Source organism: Bemisia tabaci, chromosome 10 (genome assembly GCF_918797505.1).
Source record: "Bemisia tabaci chromosome 10, PGI_BMITA_v3".
Taxonomy (NCBI): Eukaryota; Metazoa; Arthropoda; class Insecta; order Hemiptera; family Aleyrodidae; genus Bemisia; species Bemisia tabaci.
This window is the reverse complement of record NC_092802.1, coordinates 4,319,053-4,336,850: the sequence shown is the minus strand read 5'-3', so window position 1 is coordinate 4,336,850 and position 17,798 is coordinate 4,319,053. Positions and strand designations below refer to the sequence as shown.

General features: G+C 40.2%; 1 protein-coding gene and 1 long non-coding RNA gene across 2 annotated transcripts in view; one reads left to right on the top strand and one right to left on the bottom strand.

The window, feature by feature from the left end:
- Position 1: 1 nt before the first annotated feature.
- The window catches only part of ssp6 (short spindle 6), a gene marked incomplete in the record, with an annotated part of 85,826 nt that continues 68,029 nt past the window's right edge, over positions 2 to 17,798 (bottom strand). Inside the window, 3 exon segments of the mRNA XM_072304869.1 lie at positions 2 to 5,640; positions 11,494 to 11,865; positions 13,429 to 13,644. Of these exon segments, the coding sequence (XP_072160970.1) occupies positions 5,615 to 5,640; positions 11,494 to 11,865; positions 13,429 to 13,644 (614 nt within the window).
- Positions 14,375 to 17,209, top strand: LOC140225580 (uncharacterized). Its single transcript, XR_011900617.1, has 2 exons — positions 14,375 to 14,945; positions 15,549 to 17,209. It is a non-coding gene; the product is annotated as an uncharacterized lncRNA (long non-coding RNA).

Genomic DNA, 17,798 nt, shown 5'->3' with positions numbered 1-17,798 from the left:
GAATGGTAAAATACCTCAGTCTTTAATGAATAAATTTGTTGATTTTTAACAAATGGTAACTTAATACAATTTTGATTTAGCAATTACCAGAAGGAGCAATGTATTGGTGCTTCGCTCCCAGAAAAAGTCAACTTTTTAACTTGGTGAGATACAATTAAGTACAAATTGAACTTCATGTTCAATCAAAAATATTTTGGAGAAGAGAAAAAACTGACAAATAATGAGATTAAAATAAATAAAATGTAGAATAAAATCAACAAAATTAAAAAATCAAAGAAACAAACAAAAAGAAAATTAATGCATCTTTCACACAATGAGTTGAACCTGCTGAGGCGTTCATACTAGTTGTGGAAAGAAGTGTAAAAAGACTCATCAAGTTTAAAGACCCTATTGGTAACTTTGCCGGGAAAAACAAACTGATGTGCCATTTATTGATGAAATCTGATTAAAATATCGTTTATAAAATTTCAAAGGGTTGTTTCTGTGATGAAAATGAAATATTAAAATACAGGGGAAGCATGGGGGCGCTTACAGCTAAGACATCACATTTTCCACTAGTTATAACATGGTACCACTGAACCTAAATGATATTTTGATAATTTTTCATTGATTTTCAACTTTCCAAGGACAGTTCACTTCTAAGCGCCCTGTTTACTTGTCAAGTAAATGTTAACTGGCATTTTACGCAATCTGGACTGAGCAATGATTCTAAAAAATGAGTTCCAGTTCTGTAGATCTCCAGTCTAAAAGATAAGGTCCAAAAGAAAAATGAATTCATGAAGGGGAACACATGAATTGCGCATTTTTGATCTCAATGATCGATTGAGCGTGCTATATTTTGAAGTGTCCTGATGTTAATTCAATGAAATTTTGAATACAGGTTCCATTACTTACTTAAACAAAGGTTAATAAAGCCTTGTGGCAGAGATATTTAAAGACTGATCCGCAAGTTCAAGTAATGGCCAAAGAAGGATTCAAGGAGTTTATCATTCTCTTCACTCAATAGGTACTCAAGTCGTGATTTGCGACTCAAGAATTTCCATTAAACCAGCAAAGAGATACTTCACAACATTCCCTTGGCGGAGCATTCTTTCAAAACAATGGCAGAAATGCTAATAGTTACAAATCTATTTCTGGAAGGTAAGCAAAATTTTTTTACATTTCACTTCATTCCTAAATAATTTTTGAACTTCATGTTTGAGGACCATGACCAAACAAGGGTAAAATTACCAAAAGATATTGTAGGATGTAACATAAGCAATGTGATGTCACCTCTTTCATATATCTTGATTCAATGGTTCACTCTTAGGCCCAGCTTAGATTCCTATTCAATTTTAGGCTGCATAGAAAAGATTAAACTTAAGTAACTGACATAGGTACATACAGATATAAAAATATTCCGGGTGAAGTGCTATTACTCGAAACACTACTTACAAAAGAAATACATTAAATATTAATGGTAAATGACTGAGAACCCTGGGATATTTTTCTACAATCTCCCGGACTGCTTTGACTGAAATGATACATACATTAACTAAAAATATACATGGTTCCTGATCCTTGCACGGAGTTGGCTGAAAAAGGCTGCACAAAACACTCGACTGAACTACATACGTCATGATTGCAGACCGAAGAAGGAACGGTCAATCCTGGTTAACTTTCACCTCCAACAGTTTCGGACCGACACTTTAAAAGAGAGGGAAAAAAGTCAAATCAAATCAAGAATTTTGATCACAAATGCGGAAGACATCAGTGAAAATTATTCTAATGGTTTATACCATTTTTGATACTCGCACAAGAAAAAACTCTCCTTTCTTGCAACTCAATAGTGTCTCTCTTCCTACATGAATTTAAAAATCAATGAGACTTTTTCAAGCTTACGGTAAACTTCTAAAACTAGAAAAACACAGTATTCACATAAGTGATTCGGTTTAATATCATTTGATCGTTTGAAACATTAAAAATAATGGAATGAAAAAAAATTACTTGGGGATTGTTGCATTTCTGTGTGAGCCACCTAAGGAGTGGGTCTTGGCTTACGGAGTCTTAAAAGTGGAGGGGCCCTCTATTTTGAAACAATAATTAGTTTGTATGGAAATGTTCATTTTGAAATACACTTCTGGGACATGGGGCCAGACATTCGTGACTGAAATTTTTGAAAAAATTGAGCTTTTTACAATCCTAACAACGGGAAAATCTAACAATGACGGTAAATTTTATAGCCCTACTTTGAGCCATGAACAAAGTTTGAAATTCTTAAAATTTCAAGTAACATTCAGAGAAAAGAGCTAAGATACTACACAGTTCCCCCTTTCATTGAGAAAAATTCAATTACAATTAATTATTTGCCTGTAAGATACAGTCTCACTCATTTTTCTCTCCTCCCTTTGTCTCCAAAAACATTGGAAGTATGTACATTTGTACACATGTACGAAGCATGTAACCATATTGATGTCAACCTCTCCTTTCTATGATAAAAATGATATGTATAACTTTTATAGGTTTAACATAAACCTTGAAACATTTTGAAAAGGAATTCTGTATTTGAATGATTGAAGTTTCTTGAATTGAGTTTAATTTTGCTGTAAAACCATAATTGAAAACTTCGAGGAATCAAGATGCTAGGTAACATTTTTCGATTTTGAGGAAGCTACAAAACCGCAATTGAGACGCTGGGTACAGAGAGGGTGTTTTCTGGTTACAATGTTCCAGAATCTCTGCTAATATTTCATTCATTGTAAGGAAAGGGAGAGAGTATATTTCATAGAAATTTTTACTGAAAATTTTTCATGATTCGACAATGTTCAGAGGAAAAAATTCTGGAAAAAAACACCCCTTAGGTTCTCCTTTAAGAGGTAAATTTGCGATTAAGATCCTGAAACTTGCCTTTCTCGAATCAGATTCAAAATTGCAAATAGCTCAATTTCGTCAAAAATATCCATTCCTTGCTTTTGATTGGGGCTGTAATATGTTTCATAGAACTAAATAATAGATCAGTGACCTGGAGGGTCTACGCGTTATTTCTTCACAGATACAAAGCGACTGATCAAGATGGAGGCACAAGGGTCTATTGAGGCTTTTAATGCAGGTTTTGATCCTTCCCTATCAATCAGTTTTTGTGCTTTCGTTTCCCTTGGGTCAACAAGCAGGTCAGTCATAATGATCGATTCCAATTGGCGAAAAGACACTCACTCAAGGTAGTCGTCAAAAAAAGCATAAATTGAGAGACTCCTTGCAACTAAGCTTAAAGAAATGAATTAACTTGGAACATGAACTTGATATTGGGGGGAGGTCTTTTTTTCTAAAGACTTTAGGGACTGGTCTTTATGACTGGCCCACGGTCAAGGGGATATATAGGAACAAACTGCTCACACTGATTGTTTGGGAAGAGGGCTTTTTAACAACAAAAATTCGGCTAAATTTGAATGCAGAAATATTTATCGTCGTTTTTGACAATCACAAAACAACTAAAATGATCGCTGAAAAATTATTAAGGTTTTCCTTTGGGATGTCAAAATTAATAGTTTTTATTATAGTTAGTGTTTTGCAGACTAACTGAATGATTAATCTTACATTTTTTTTATCGTTCAGTGTACTCAAATTCTAGTACAACTTTAATTGCATACAACTTAATTTCAATGGTCAAAGACAATAAACTTATATCACAGTTGGCAACATAAATTTTGAGTCTCATATTTATTGAGAGACACAAATTATCTTTTAGTCGCAAAATTCTATAGTTTTCACTTCCTGATTCAAAAAAGAATTCCATCTTCTGCAAAGAATAACATATCTTGATTGCATCATTTCATTATTTCTGATGGACATTTTACTTTTCTATAAGGAAACTATTTCATGAATTTGCCTGATATCTCTGGTGATTTTTCTTCACACTGGTAAAAAAAGATTCTATAATTTTCAGACAAATTCAAGCGAATGTTATCCTGTAAAAATTAAAATGTTCTTGGACATACTGTAACAGCACAGTCAAGATATGTTTCTTCAAGTGAGGGAAGACGACTCATGACACTGAGATCATGATCTTTCTATAATTAAATTTTTTACAAAAAGATCTAAGCCAAGACCCTTGTGCCGGCCCATTGACAAAGTATTTGAACGTAACTTGACCAAGTTCTAGAGTTGTCAAATCAAAGCATTTGAGGCAGAAAAAATTAATGTAAGCAGGGTGCTCAGAGGTTTAGTTCTCAAGCAGTAAAATAGAAACGCACACCCAAACACCAAGGAGTAAAGTATCATTCTGAAAAATTGCGTTCTTTGGAACTTGAAAATAAGTAAGGACTCAAATATTCATACCAATGTACATCATTGGTTAATTCCTATATAGACTGCAAACAATTATATGATTTGTTACCTGTAAGATGAACTTGAGAACTTATAAAAAGCAATTTTGACTGTGAAACTGTACAAATGCCTATCTCGGTTGCGGTGTTTCAAAATCTCTGCTCCTATTTCATTTTTCAAAAATAGGCCGAACCATCATCATGCCTTGAAATGTTCACAAAATATTTTTCATTTAAGAAAAAAATTGAGTACCTTAGTTTTCCAGAAATGATGTTCAGAAGTTCTTTTTAGTAAAAAATGAAGTGTGGCAGGAAGTCTACAACGCTGCAAACCGAGACACACATTTCTGCAGCTTCAATATTATTGTGCTGATAAAATTTCACAATCAAAGAAAAGTGTTAGATTCAAGAGGTTAAATTTTAGAAGAGGTGAAAGCAAGCATTGTTTCATGACTTATTGAGAAGAAGTATTCTAAACAAGTGTTACATTCTTTCAAGGTAAACAGTGATAAAAATTAATTTTTGATTTATAACTTCGACTGCTACATCTTGAAAATGGTTTCATTATTATTCATAATTAATGATAAAACTTTACGATACATTACAAATTTTCATTTTACATTCTTGGAATCAGTCACCTCCCAAGGATGATGGTTTTTCCTAGTCATCATTTGAACACAGTTCAGTTATCCCAAGTTGGTAACACTATTTCTCCTCCATTTAATGTAATACATATAAGCAATCAATTCTAGGGTAGGAAGCTTGCCTTGATGAATATCGATTGTTTTACAAACAAACTGATTGCAGTTCAGCACATATGTCCTGTAGTCAGAGTGTCAGTGATTTTGCCAACTTGCGTTAAATTCCAGTATAAAATTTATTTTTTCATCATAACACAAATTTCCTCTCAAGAGATCAATGCTGTTTGGTGCAACTATTCACATCTAATAAAGAGAGTGACTGCAGCTGCGTTAACGCAGACAGTTTTTACTCAAATTTTATGAGCGTTGGCAAAATCACTAACACTCGGTTTTACGTACATTTAAATGGAAAAAAGTCAGCTTTACAAACTTGGTTAGATTACCACTGCTAAAACATGGACTTCTCAACTAACCTGCAGGCCAAACTATGCAGGCCACATGCAGATCAAACACAGTAGTGCTAGGATGTGAGTGAGAGAGGCGATTGGTTAGGCACATGAGCAGTGGTTAGATAGTTGCTGTTTAAGTAAAAAGACTCACAATTGACAGGTAAAGACAGATCACATTCGATATCTTCTGTACAATCAGTTTTGAATTAACAAAGACCTCTCTTTACAAAAAGATCTTCAATAGGAAAACTGCAACAAAAATCCAAGTTGCAAAAATAACTTATTTATATTGAGGAAGTTATAAATTTTAATTGAGAATAAAAGATGGATTTATGAGAACGACCAATACCATTGTTCCCCACCGGACGCTGGCATCATAAAAGATCAGTTCATTAAAAGAAATTGAACAGTGTGTTCTCAAGAGAAAAATGCATGATAGACAAGCTGGTGGAAGACAAAACATTCACACGAAAATTCATCATGTGCAAAACAATTGGGAGATGACTGGAGCCGGAACAAGTAAATATCCAAGTATTATGAGTAAAATCCCTAAATCAAACCATCAATTTGATTCTTCTTAAATACAGTTTCAATCTTTTGCTAACAGAGGACATATTTTCAAACACAGTCTCCCTGCGATGAAAGCACTATGCAGGTTCTTAAAATGATAGGTGAATTTGAGGGGAAAGATGATGGGGGCCATGACTAGAGGTGGCTTACTGGCAGCGTAGAGAGCTACGCAGAGACGTGAGAGAGGGGCAACAAAACATGAGGTAAGAAAAACTGAGTTTGGGACCTAAAAAGAGCACGTTCACCCCTTCTGTTCAAAATGGCTCCATCCTCGCACGCATACAACCTACAGTTAAATGTCTTTCTTGGCAAAACTAACATGTAACCGACTAAAATTTCTTGAGAGCTAAATATGTCGGGAAAAATCCTAAATTACCAAATCTACGGATTTCTGGGCTAAAAATGAAAAATTAGTATAATTTTGAGACTGCACGTATCAGAGAAAAATTACAGCTTGCTAAAAACCTGGAGAAAACTGTTGACCCTGAGCAGAACACAGACACAGCACAAGCGGTTAGATAACTTCACAGGCTTTAACAATGAAGAAAGGAAAGACAAAGACGTAAAGAGAAGGGATTCTCAGCTTCGCAGAGAAAGTGTTTTGAGTTAAGGAAACGAGAGACTGCTGTTAGTGCAGAACCAAACCAAACACCAGAAATGATGAAAACTACTCACGTCTGTTTGGTTTGTCACTTGAGTCTTATATGAATCAAGTGAAAAAAATGAGCCATGGACTTCAAATACCACTACCCAAACTCAAAGTGCTTTTTACCTTATGTCACGAAGCTGCCGCTTATCTAAGAAATGAAAAAATACTTATTAGAACCTTCAAAATTGAATGCGATTATCAGTTTGATTGTTGCTGACCTTATTTCTTTTGATTCACGTCAAGAAAGGGCACTGATTCAGCACTATTCCTTAAGTGATGGGTCAATGGTAGGCTGCGATGACCAATGGGAAACTTTTACCTTCTGTTGTGGTTGAAAAGACTCTTTTTAAACTTTGGACGCAAAATTTGGCTAGAGCCTTTCCTTGTGACTGATATTTTAGGTGAAAGTCACAAGAGAGAGAATGGACAAAATTGGAGAATTTTGTGTAAGAAAGCCAATTAATGAAATACTGCGCAGATAGGGATGACTATGATAGTTCAGAAAGTAATAATTAAATCAAATCTGAAAGGTCTGTTTGAGGTCGATACTAGAAGGCATATTAAGCAATTCAAAAAGTCAGTTGTTGTAGACTAAGTTGGCGGTCCGAGTACCACAGGAACTATTGCCTTTACCAGGCATAAACTCTGATTCAGGTACCATGTAATCTAAGCCAATACATGATCATCTTCCTTATACTTTGGTTTTGTTGATTTATTATTATGTCCCTTAGTTGTTCATTTCTCTTGTAGTTCTATCAAATGGTGACGAGTATTAAGGTTTGTCATCAATTTGCAAGTCAACTGACGCCGCAGAGAGCTGACCTGTTGAGCTTGTGAATTCATGACACAAGTTATGTGAGCCATCTAATACACGCTGGTAATATGATGATCACCTTTTTTCGCTTCCAGTAACATCTCAATCATCTTTCCTCATCAATTTAACTCAAAGTGACTTTTATTGAAGAGCTCAAACGTTTTTAAGACTCAAAGCTTTGGCACTGTTTGCTAAAAAAACCTATAAAAGATTGCGATAGCATAACCCACAAACACTAATTGTTGTCCGCGCCAACGTTCAGGTCACAAAAGATGCACTTTTGGGAAACTTCATGTAAAGAGAACCTTTGAAAGATGTGAAACGGACAAAAAAAAAGAGGAACGAGGTGTATAAAAAAATGAGAAAAATATTTCAGATCATGGTTACTAAAAAAAAGGACTACTAATCGCTCACATTCAAAATTGATGAACTCTTATCTGTTCATGTTTACATTTTACTCTAATTGCTTAAAAAAAGGGAGTGTCAAAAAGGAAGTGATGTAAAAATAAGAAATACAGCCAAATATATTAACTCACAGGGTATAAATGACTTAAATTAGTTACCGTCGGGAAAATGATCTGTATCAATCCGAATCCATTGAACATTTTTCAACAAAAACTAATATTATATTATAGAGAGCATAAAGTTACGAGTTGACTGTGGAGGCTATGATTTCAATAAAATGCGGTACGATACATACAAGTCATCTCAAAGGAAAATTACCTGACTTTGAAACAGATCTACGAAGTTGGGGGCAAATCAATTTAGAGAGCTTCTCAGAAGATGAGGAAAAGTACTCTCCTAAATATCGCCCTTCTGGCTGAATCTGGGGGTTTTTCTATCAAAAATGAAAAACACTTAACAAACGACAGAAGAGAAAAAAAATTGACTCCCGAAAATGAGTCTTAAAAAGACAACTTTTCAGCAATATTGAATTGAAGGATGAGATCGGCACGGCAAACGCCGCTGAAAATATTTTAAAATTGAAAACTTGCGTTGGATGAGTGAATGTCATACCACGATTGAAAAACTACTGATTCTGCTGAACAGGTAAAATTTTTACCTTCTATGCAAAATAAGCTATCTCCTAATTGAAGCAAAAAGTTTATGCCACACTGGATTATCTTAAAAGCTAAACGGTTGAGGACAGTTCAGGAAATAAATTATTCCATGCTACAGTTTAATAATAATAAAAAACACCCTTATTCAACAAATTTCAAGTCGCAAAATTCGCGAATATTTTTCTGAGTAAACGGACACTCTCCACTTCTTCAATGCGCTCATAAAATTCTTCTGGCACAAAAATTTCTGAGGTCATGAGAAATTATTGAAAAGACGAAACAAAATATGAATAAAAAAAAGTGGGCATTGAGCAGAAAAATGCTGCTTTGTCATTGACTTTCCGACTGAGTGTTTCACTTGCATTTTGCTAAGCATTATTCATTATCGGATTTTTTTGTCCAACTGTCTGATGAGGCGTCAGATCCGTTGATTAGAAAAAATTAACTTTCTTGTGTTACATTTGAGATAAGCGTACCTCCTTCATTTGAATTTCAGATACCTTGAGTGACTCTTCAGAAAATTCAAATTTACGATGCATATAAAAACACATGACTTGACTGGTATTCTAAAAATTATAAAAGACTAAAACCTAGTTATTTAGGCCAATAATTGACAGTCACAACGAGAGTCAGATGAAAGGCAAGTGTTTATAGTCGAGTGATTTCAGCCGCCTGATGCATGTTCACAACATGCCTTTTGACGGACTGATGGGTCCTCTCTCTCTGTGACACACAAACATGAGCAAAATGGCGAGGATCTTCGTCTAAGACAGGAGGGGGCACGGACGACGACAAGTAGACGGTGAGTGGGAAAACGAGAAAGATGGGGGCAGCAGAAGTCACAAATAAGAGAGCGCACGAATGAGAAGAGAAGAGAATAGCAGAACGAAGAAGACGTCAGGTGATGACCAGAGCGGACCCACCGTCCATACTACACCCGCCTGACCCGCTAAGACCTGGTCTCCTCCCAAACACCTGCATATCTATCGGTGCCTACTACTTCCTAGGAGCCGCTCTCCTCCTGCCCCCTCTCATCCCCCAACCAAGTGCCCCCCACTGTCTCACCCCGACCCCCCCCCCACCCAGTAACCCCCATCCACTCAGTCCTCACTCCCACTTCTTGCCCTACCCCGCATATCACTTGTCCCTCCCATTCCCCCATCCCCTCCCCCTCTCCTCCCCCCCCCCTAACCGTCTCCCCTCCCCCACCCACCTCTCACATTCATTCCAACCCCTTCCCCCCATTCCACTTCTTTCTTCATCCCTTCTCTCTGCTCCTTCTCCCCTCTCACCCCTTCCGTATTCACCTCACAATTCTCACCTAAGTCACCCGTCACCACGTCACCCACCCCGGCCTATCCCTTCACTGCAGACATCCAGCCACTCGCCGTCCGGCCCTGCCTGCACCCCTCCTCGCGCGACACCACGTTGCCGGCCATCCCGGAACCCCCCCCCCCCCTCCCCCCACCCGTCACAACCCCCCGTCTGTCCCCGCACCCCCCTCCCGCCGCCCCCCCATTCCCCGCCCTCGCTCGCCCCCTTCTCCTGGATGTGTGCACACCCCCCCTTCACCCTGCTCAGCTGGCGCCGCGCGCTGCGGCCCGCTCCCTGCTGCGACTCAGACCTACCCTCTCCCTCCACCCACGTTCCCTCCTCCCCGCCTCACCCCAGCCAGCCCGCCCCGGCCGCAATCCCCCCCCCCCCACCGTCAACCATCCCCCTACCAGCAGCCCCGCCACACGGGTGACACCCGCGATGAACGCAGCCGCCGCCGCAGGGTTATGCTCCAACAAGCGACAACCTGCGAATCAGAACCCAAAGACGAACGCACGAAAATAAGCACAACCCCAGCCTGCACAATGAGGCATAATGACCCAGTGGTCGCAAGCCGCAGAGAACCGCTCCGACCCACGGACGAAAACGCACACCTGCGCGGCGCGACATACAGACACTGGAGATCAATACGTAGAGGCGGCCGCTCCGCACCCCCCGCCCATGGCGTCTAGACGCACCCTAACGTTCTCCGTCTTCCCTGTGTGCCATCGCCTCGACGCCCCTGATCCTCCCGGTGCGCCCCCCCCCCCCGCGGCACCCCCCACCGCCCATCCCCGTCCCAGCCGCGCCTCAACCCTCAGCCCCCAGCACAGGCAGACCCCTGCCCCGCGCGCCCCCCCGCCTCCTCCCACTGCGCCCCCGTCCGCACACGCCCCCTGCCCGCAATGTCATCCCGCCAACCCAGGACTCAAACCGCCATACACGCTTCCCAGCATGCTACCGCCCCCGCCCCCCGCCTCCACGAGCGCCCTCAAGTCCCGCCCCCTCGCCCCCCCACTCCCACCTTCCCCACCCGCTCGCCTCTCCCCACCTCTCTTCCGGCGACCGCAGTCGTCGCCTTTCTCTTGGTATGTGCTTGTCTCCCTGACGTCCAGCATCGCCTCTGTTGACCGCCCTATCCGTGTCCCCGGGCCCTTGTTCCCCCACTGCCTCTCTGTGTGGTCCGGCAAAGGCCATAATCCGCCCACTCTCCAGCGACAACAGTTTCCCCTGCGGGCTCCACCCGGCCCCCCCCCCGGCGCCCTCTCACTGACCGCCCTCAACCTTGCCTGCGTGCGTCTGATGGGGAGCCCCTCCGCCCGCATCTTCCAGCCCTTCCGGCCGCGCTCTTTCTACCCCTAGGCCTTACCTTTATACCGGTCCCCCGGTCCCAGTGCTCCCTTTCTCTCACTCTCCACCCCTTTCCGCTCTTTGCGCCCCCCTTTCTCATCGCTTACCGCGTGCAGTCTGCAGTGGTCCCGCGCCCATTCCCTCCCGTTGATGAAGCCGAGCCTCCAAGCGATCGCAACTAAGACTAGAATCAGAGGCATTCATGTAAGGATTTGAGATGAGCAGGAGTGACTCAGTCGATTTGGGCTCGTATCGTGATTTACGCTGCGAATGGGCCCTCGTACAATGCGAGGCCTCGTTCCGTAAGTCTCTTTCCAAATAACCATAACCAAAGCCATACCCACCAAACGCTTTTGTGGTGAGGTTGTCCCAGGATTTGACGGGTTTCACGGCTTCTTGACTGCGTCGGTGCGATGTTGCTTTGACCGAATGCCGATGGTGATGAGCATCGCTTGGGTGATCCCAGTACAGCGTGTCTGTGCTCAGCGAAGTTGTGTAAGAGGCAGCACTCGAGTCGTAATCGAGCGTTTTGGGATCGCTCTCTGCGTGATGACTGAATTCGCTCGAGGGACAGGACTGAAGGCTGTACTGACTGACTAGATTGACGTAGCGGTGGGGGCCTGCCCCACCTGCAATGATGGTTTTTGGGTATCGGTTGGAGGCTGTGTGAACGATTGAAACCTGGACCGATCTTGAGTTCCCTTTATCAATGGGTTCTGAAACAATGAAAAAAATACGATGAGATTTCTTACATAAACAAGTGCAGAGTGCATGCCTAAATTATTATCTAAAACAAAATTTACTTCAGTCCTTACTTATTTAGTGATAAAAATCTTGGTATAATTTCTAGGAAATTTTTGCCTCTTCAGGATTTCATTTTTGTTTTGTGTATTTATAATTCATTTTTTTCAATGCAAGAGATTTCATCAAAAATGCCAAATGGGGCCCAAAAATAATGTTTGTCGTAATGGGTCGTTCGTAATGGGCTTCTGCAGGGTCATATTGCCCAGAGTCAAAAAGATGATCACCCACTAGCCCCTTGGGCAACTCGAACCCTGATTGGCAAGTGTACATTTAAAAAAAGCCAGCTATTTCAAAATGAAGCTGTGCCTGTAGTTTCTTATTCCTCTGAGAATTCAGAACGTCAACTTAAGATTGAGCCATGCGGTGGCCGGAAAGGTGCTTTTAGGCTCCTATTTATGGCACCTATTAACCTACCTTTTCATTTACAATACCAAAAGATATCGAGTGCTGTCGAATAAGAGGTGAAACTTAAGAAGAAAATGTCTTTGCTTTTGGGGTAGAAGAAAACATTGAGTTATGTTTCTTCAAGGGGACCAATAAAAATGGAGAGAGAGTTCTGCCCATCGTTACATTTAGCATAATTTAGAAAATCTGCATTTTAGATGCTTTAAGTGGAGATAGAGGGCCAGATTCAAATAAAAGCGCATCATGCATTACTTAAATACCCTCAACCTTGGTAACCCCCAACAAAATCCTTGGGTTGAACTCGATAGCATGTCTACTAAAAATAAAAATCAAGCAAATTCAGATTCATTAGCAGTTATGAAGTCAAATATTGAATGAGGATGAAAGAACCAGCGAAATAAAAAGCTTCTGAAAAACATACAAAGGTAAAAAAGAGTGTGAAGAAAGCTGCTTGCAAAAAATATCAAATAAAAAATTCCGAAAGAAGCCTGGAAAAAGTTAAAATTGGAAGCATGAAAGGCTGTGAGTACAAGTATAATAAGACATCAAATGTTTGATAAAAGCTGAAATAGCTGATTGCAATTTAAGAAAAAAAAAACGAAAAATGCACAAGCAAAAAAAAAAAAAAAAAAAAAAAAAAATGTGACACTGGTAAAACAAAAAAGCGAACACGGGAAAAACGAAAACAAATAATGAGGGGAGTTCCGTAGAACTATCTGACAACTTTGATGACTGCAATGCAGAAACAATTGTGATACTTGATTGAAACATCCTAAGAAGCTTCACACGATGTAGTTTAACTTCAAAATCAGACACTTGACATATTTCGACCCATCATCCACATGACTGATTGAAACACCAAAGCCCAAGATTTTACACTTGGAAACCACATTTTTAGTGCGTCCTTTTTGAATTACCTGGTGCAATTTTACTTCCCATCAGATGAATTTTGGAGATTTGTTTTCAAAGAATCTACAAAGCCAAAAAGAACAAAACACTGCAGCTCACTAAAATCAAGCAAAAGCAAAGGAGGATAGAAGAGTAAACATCGTCCCTGAACCAGCACAGACCTTTGTTCGACTCATGCGAGCAAGACGATTTACGGGACTTAGATTTGTGCCGCGAGCGCCTTCTGGGAATGCAGTGCGCGCTGCAGCAGGGACTAGCAAGATCGTAAGCCTCCAGACTCGTGTTATCGAGTGGGTTGGGCTTTATACAAGGGTTACACGAGTGGTGAAGACTAAGGCGTGAACTTCGCTCTTTTTTTGAATCGTGAGGGATTTTGCCTGAAAATAAAACACCATCACAGAGGAGGGAAAAGAACAGATTAGGTGAAAATATCACATGAAATACATCAACCTGCTGCTTATATCTACTGCAAGTTTTCCAAAAAAAAAAGAAAGGAAGAAACTGGAAAGCTGGGAAGCTTATGCTTTTTTGGTGATAGGTGGGTCATACACTAAACATGAAGAACGTTTTCACAGATGGCTTAGGCTCACTCTTTGAACTCAATGCGTCAGAGTTGCAACCTTGAAAAAAAACAGTAAATCAGTGGATCTCAGTGGTTCAACCAGGTTCGACGAATCGCAGCCAAAATTTGTATCTATTTACTTTTTAATCCACCATGGAAGAGGAATCTAAAAATTTTAAAGTGATCATCACTGCTGTCAGCATAGAAGTTAAATATTGTAGCTGCATCAATAACTGCGTTGTAGTCAAATACAACATAGAGCTCATTGGATAGAATTTTTTTTTTGCCGTACAAATATCGACAAAAAACCTAAAATTGAACTCAGATCATTCCTGAAAATTTGCACATGCAGGCTCTCTAGCGTAGCTGACCCGAGACTTAAACAGTAAGGATGAAAATGATCCACTATTCTATGAGTAAGAGGTGTGAATTGATAAATTCCACAAAACTTAAAGGTATTCTTCTTTGGTGGTAAAAAAATGAAACTTCAAGGAAACAAGTAGCAAAAGCTACCTGCTGAGGGGCGCCGCCCCCCCAGACCCCCCTTTCAAATTATATATGTGAGACTTTGAGTATCATAGAAGTCGTGCGGCGACATGCCGAATGAAATGCCACAATTAAAATTATTGGATCAGATGATGAGCTGATAAAAGCCTTACGTAGTAATTTGGGAACATTTCTGACACAGTTTGGTTGCTTTAAACTATCACTTTGATTTGCAAAATACAAATCGTTTTCACTTCGCATGTAGTTAAATTTGATTTGGACTGACTTAGTTTCTGATGGATTCAAACTCATAATATACATTTAGGTTCCAGGGAAAGAAAAATGCAGATGAGCTACACTTCACATGAATATAGATTGATTAAAAATAAATAATCCGAAGAAGTGATGGAATAAATGATAATTGTTTACTAAAGTAAATACTATACCTAGGATTCATAGGAATTTTAAATAAAATCCCACCCATCACTAAAATAACCCATATGTATATACTCGTGGTGCCTGCTCTCGGCTCGATTTCGCCGAATGGAATTCTTTATCATCGCAGTTGTCCTTGTTGCGTGCAGGAGGAAATGAAGGCGCGCTCGCAGTAGCAAGAAGCAGACGCGCCAGGTTCAAAGACATAAAGACGGAGTGCTCGTATCTAAAAGCATGGGGAAAAAGTGAAGCCTGGTTTGGCGCTGGGTGCTTGTGTGAGTGTGTAAATGAACGCGGAATCCATGGCGGCAAACGGAAATTTGATTTGAACTTGTCCTCTTAATTTTTCCATATTTCTTCTTCGAAACGTATTTTAAATGCCTAAAACGAATATATTAAGAAAGTTGGGACTGCGTCCTATTATATTACACCTACTCTTGCTTGGTAATAGGCAGTAATCTCAGATAAAGTTAGTTTTTTCTTCTGCTCATGGTGGTTCTGCAGGTTCAAACAGGTCGTTTACAGTTCTAGATGACCGTTACTGCCCAAATGAAATTAATCGGTCGACGACGGACCAAAGCTAACCTAAAGTTAAAGAAATATGAGTGGGTAAGTGAATTTGGGCAAAAATCAACCTAGAATACTTTGTTTCCGCAATTATTTTATTCAGTTCCCGCCCTACATTTGAATTCAAACTTGTCCCGATATTCGCCGCCAATCCTCTAGCCAATAGTAGAGGTGGTTGAAAAGAAGCTTCATTTTTTGCTTTTAGCCCTCCGTCTTTAAGTCTTTGGCCAGGTTGCTTGCGACGCGTGAATGTAGCTTAACCTCCACAGATTAACAAACCGTCGAGCAGCCACGCGAAAAGTCCTATACCTACATAGAGAAAAAAAGGAGGTATTTGCATCTTGAGGTTTGTTTACCCTGTGACGTAGGTCTGTACAACCTGGCCAGCGAAATCCGAAATTCGAACTATGAAAAATTGACCATAATTTCCGATTTTCCGAGGTGTAAAATACACAACTCAGCAGAAGAAAGAAAGAAAAATCGATTCGATATTTCTGGAGATAAATGTATGGATACGGACGATATATCAACGTTGAAATATCGATACAATATTTTGGTCTAAAATATCGATAGTCTGGTGGCGCGGAGCGTCTTTGGGAGGGGAGGGGGAGGGGGGGGGGTTGGGCGCGTAGACGATAGAATATCGCACCCGAACTGAGCCTTAAGGCTCGAAACGCTGATCAATGTTCCCACAAAAATGACGCGGCGCAACGGCTGCAGCCACGCCGGAGCGTGACTGTAAGAGGAGGAAGGGGGGAGGGAGGGCCCCCTTCGGCCCTGAGCAGACCGACGAAAGTAATAAAAAGCGAGAGTAATAAAAACAAAAAACTCAAGTTTACACGTGCAGAGCTCGAGGCATTGGAGCCAAATTGGTCTGTTTGTTATTTAGGGATAGTGTCCTAGCCTAAGTTTATTTAAAAAACAATTAAATAAGAGGAAGGATTTCAACCCTGAAAAATGTCTCCGGGACCACGACAGTCTGTGACCCTGGGATCTATATGTCAGTTTTGGTGAGAACAGTTACAGAGATGGACCATTTTTTTTAGGGAGCGAACAAATCAAAATTTTGAGCCTTAAGTTGGTCGCAACCATATCCGGAAGTCGTTACAGTGACATTTTTGTGCAATATGCTTCTGTGGAAAGTGCAATACTTAATGAATACTTTTGACAAATCGTGTTTTTTCCGGTTTGCGCTTCAAACGTGATTTATTTGTGGAGTGTAATACGTTCCTTTTTGAATTGAAAAACTCGTCAGATGCATTAGATAATCGAGTACAGCATCTCTCTCTCATTTCTTAACGCAGGGGGCGGCAAATTTTGCATTTTTTTAAAATGTAGGTTTAAAAAAAATCGGATTCAGAAAAAAAAAATTACAAACGAGAAAGCGTCTTTCGGTGACACAAGAGACAGCACCTTTAATTAGTCGAGTTAAGAGAGAAACTAAACACGCAATTTGGCATGGAGCGGTGCAGCAGTGATGATGAGGACTTGAGATAGAAAGGAGAAGCCCTCAGCGCGGCGCACGGTGAATCGAGTCAATGAGAGAGGTCGGAAAAAATTTGGGAACTTAAAACGCTCATAACTCCGTTTATACAAGAATCTAATGTTCTGCAAGCTGTTCCACTGGTTTTCTCGTGATATTTTCTTCCAGTATCACCCCTTGAACTTTAAAATGTGACGAAATAAACATCAACATTTGCAGTTCTTGTCAAAAATTTCATGTCCGACCCCTCTAATTGACTCAATCCACTGTGCGGCGGTCGGCGTGAAACGCATAGCGCCTACAAGACTGTAGGAATACTTCACGCATTGCGCCAAACACAGTGCGGTCAGCGCGGCGCGGCGGCGGAAGTTAAAATTATTAAACCACATTTATGTTTGTTCTTGCATAATTTTTACCTTCATTTCTTACAAATGGAAGGCCTTGTTCACACATATGTAGATAGGTTTACGGAACTTAACTTTCACGCAAAGTTCCGTGCGAACTTTTGCTAGTAGTGAGGGGCATAGTGTCCTTTCTTTTAATTTTTCTTGTTTTGCCGGTTGAAAATGCGGGTGTGATCCCTGCGAAACGTCCCGGGTTTCTTATTATATTTTATGTGTTTCTTTTTATTATTTGCGTCCTTAGTCCCGTTTTAAGTTGTTTCTCTGTTACTGTTTCGGGCCGATTAAGTTGTTTTTTATTGATGTTTCGAAACGAATGAGAAGGGGGCGGCAAAATACAGGTGGCCCATAGGCAGCAAGTAGGTAAATCCGGCCCATGGGCGGCAAGTAGGTAAATCCGGCCCTGTTTTTTAAATGAATTTTGAGTCAAATTTACGTGAGAAATTGATTTACCAAGATTATTTTTCTTAATTAAAATTAACTTTCTTTTTAATACAGTTTTTACGTAAATACATTTGTTCGTAATTTCCAATACTTTTAACGAAATTTTTATGTTAATTTAATTGTTATGTAAATTTGACTTCCTTTTCCGACTTT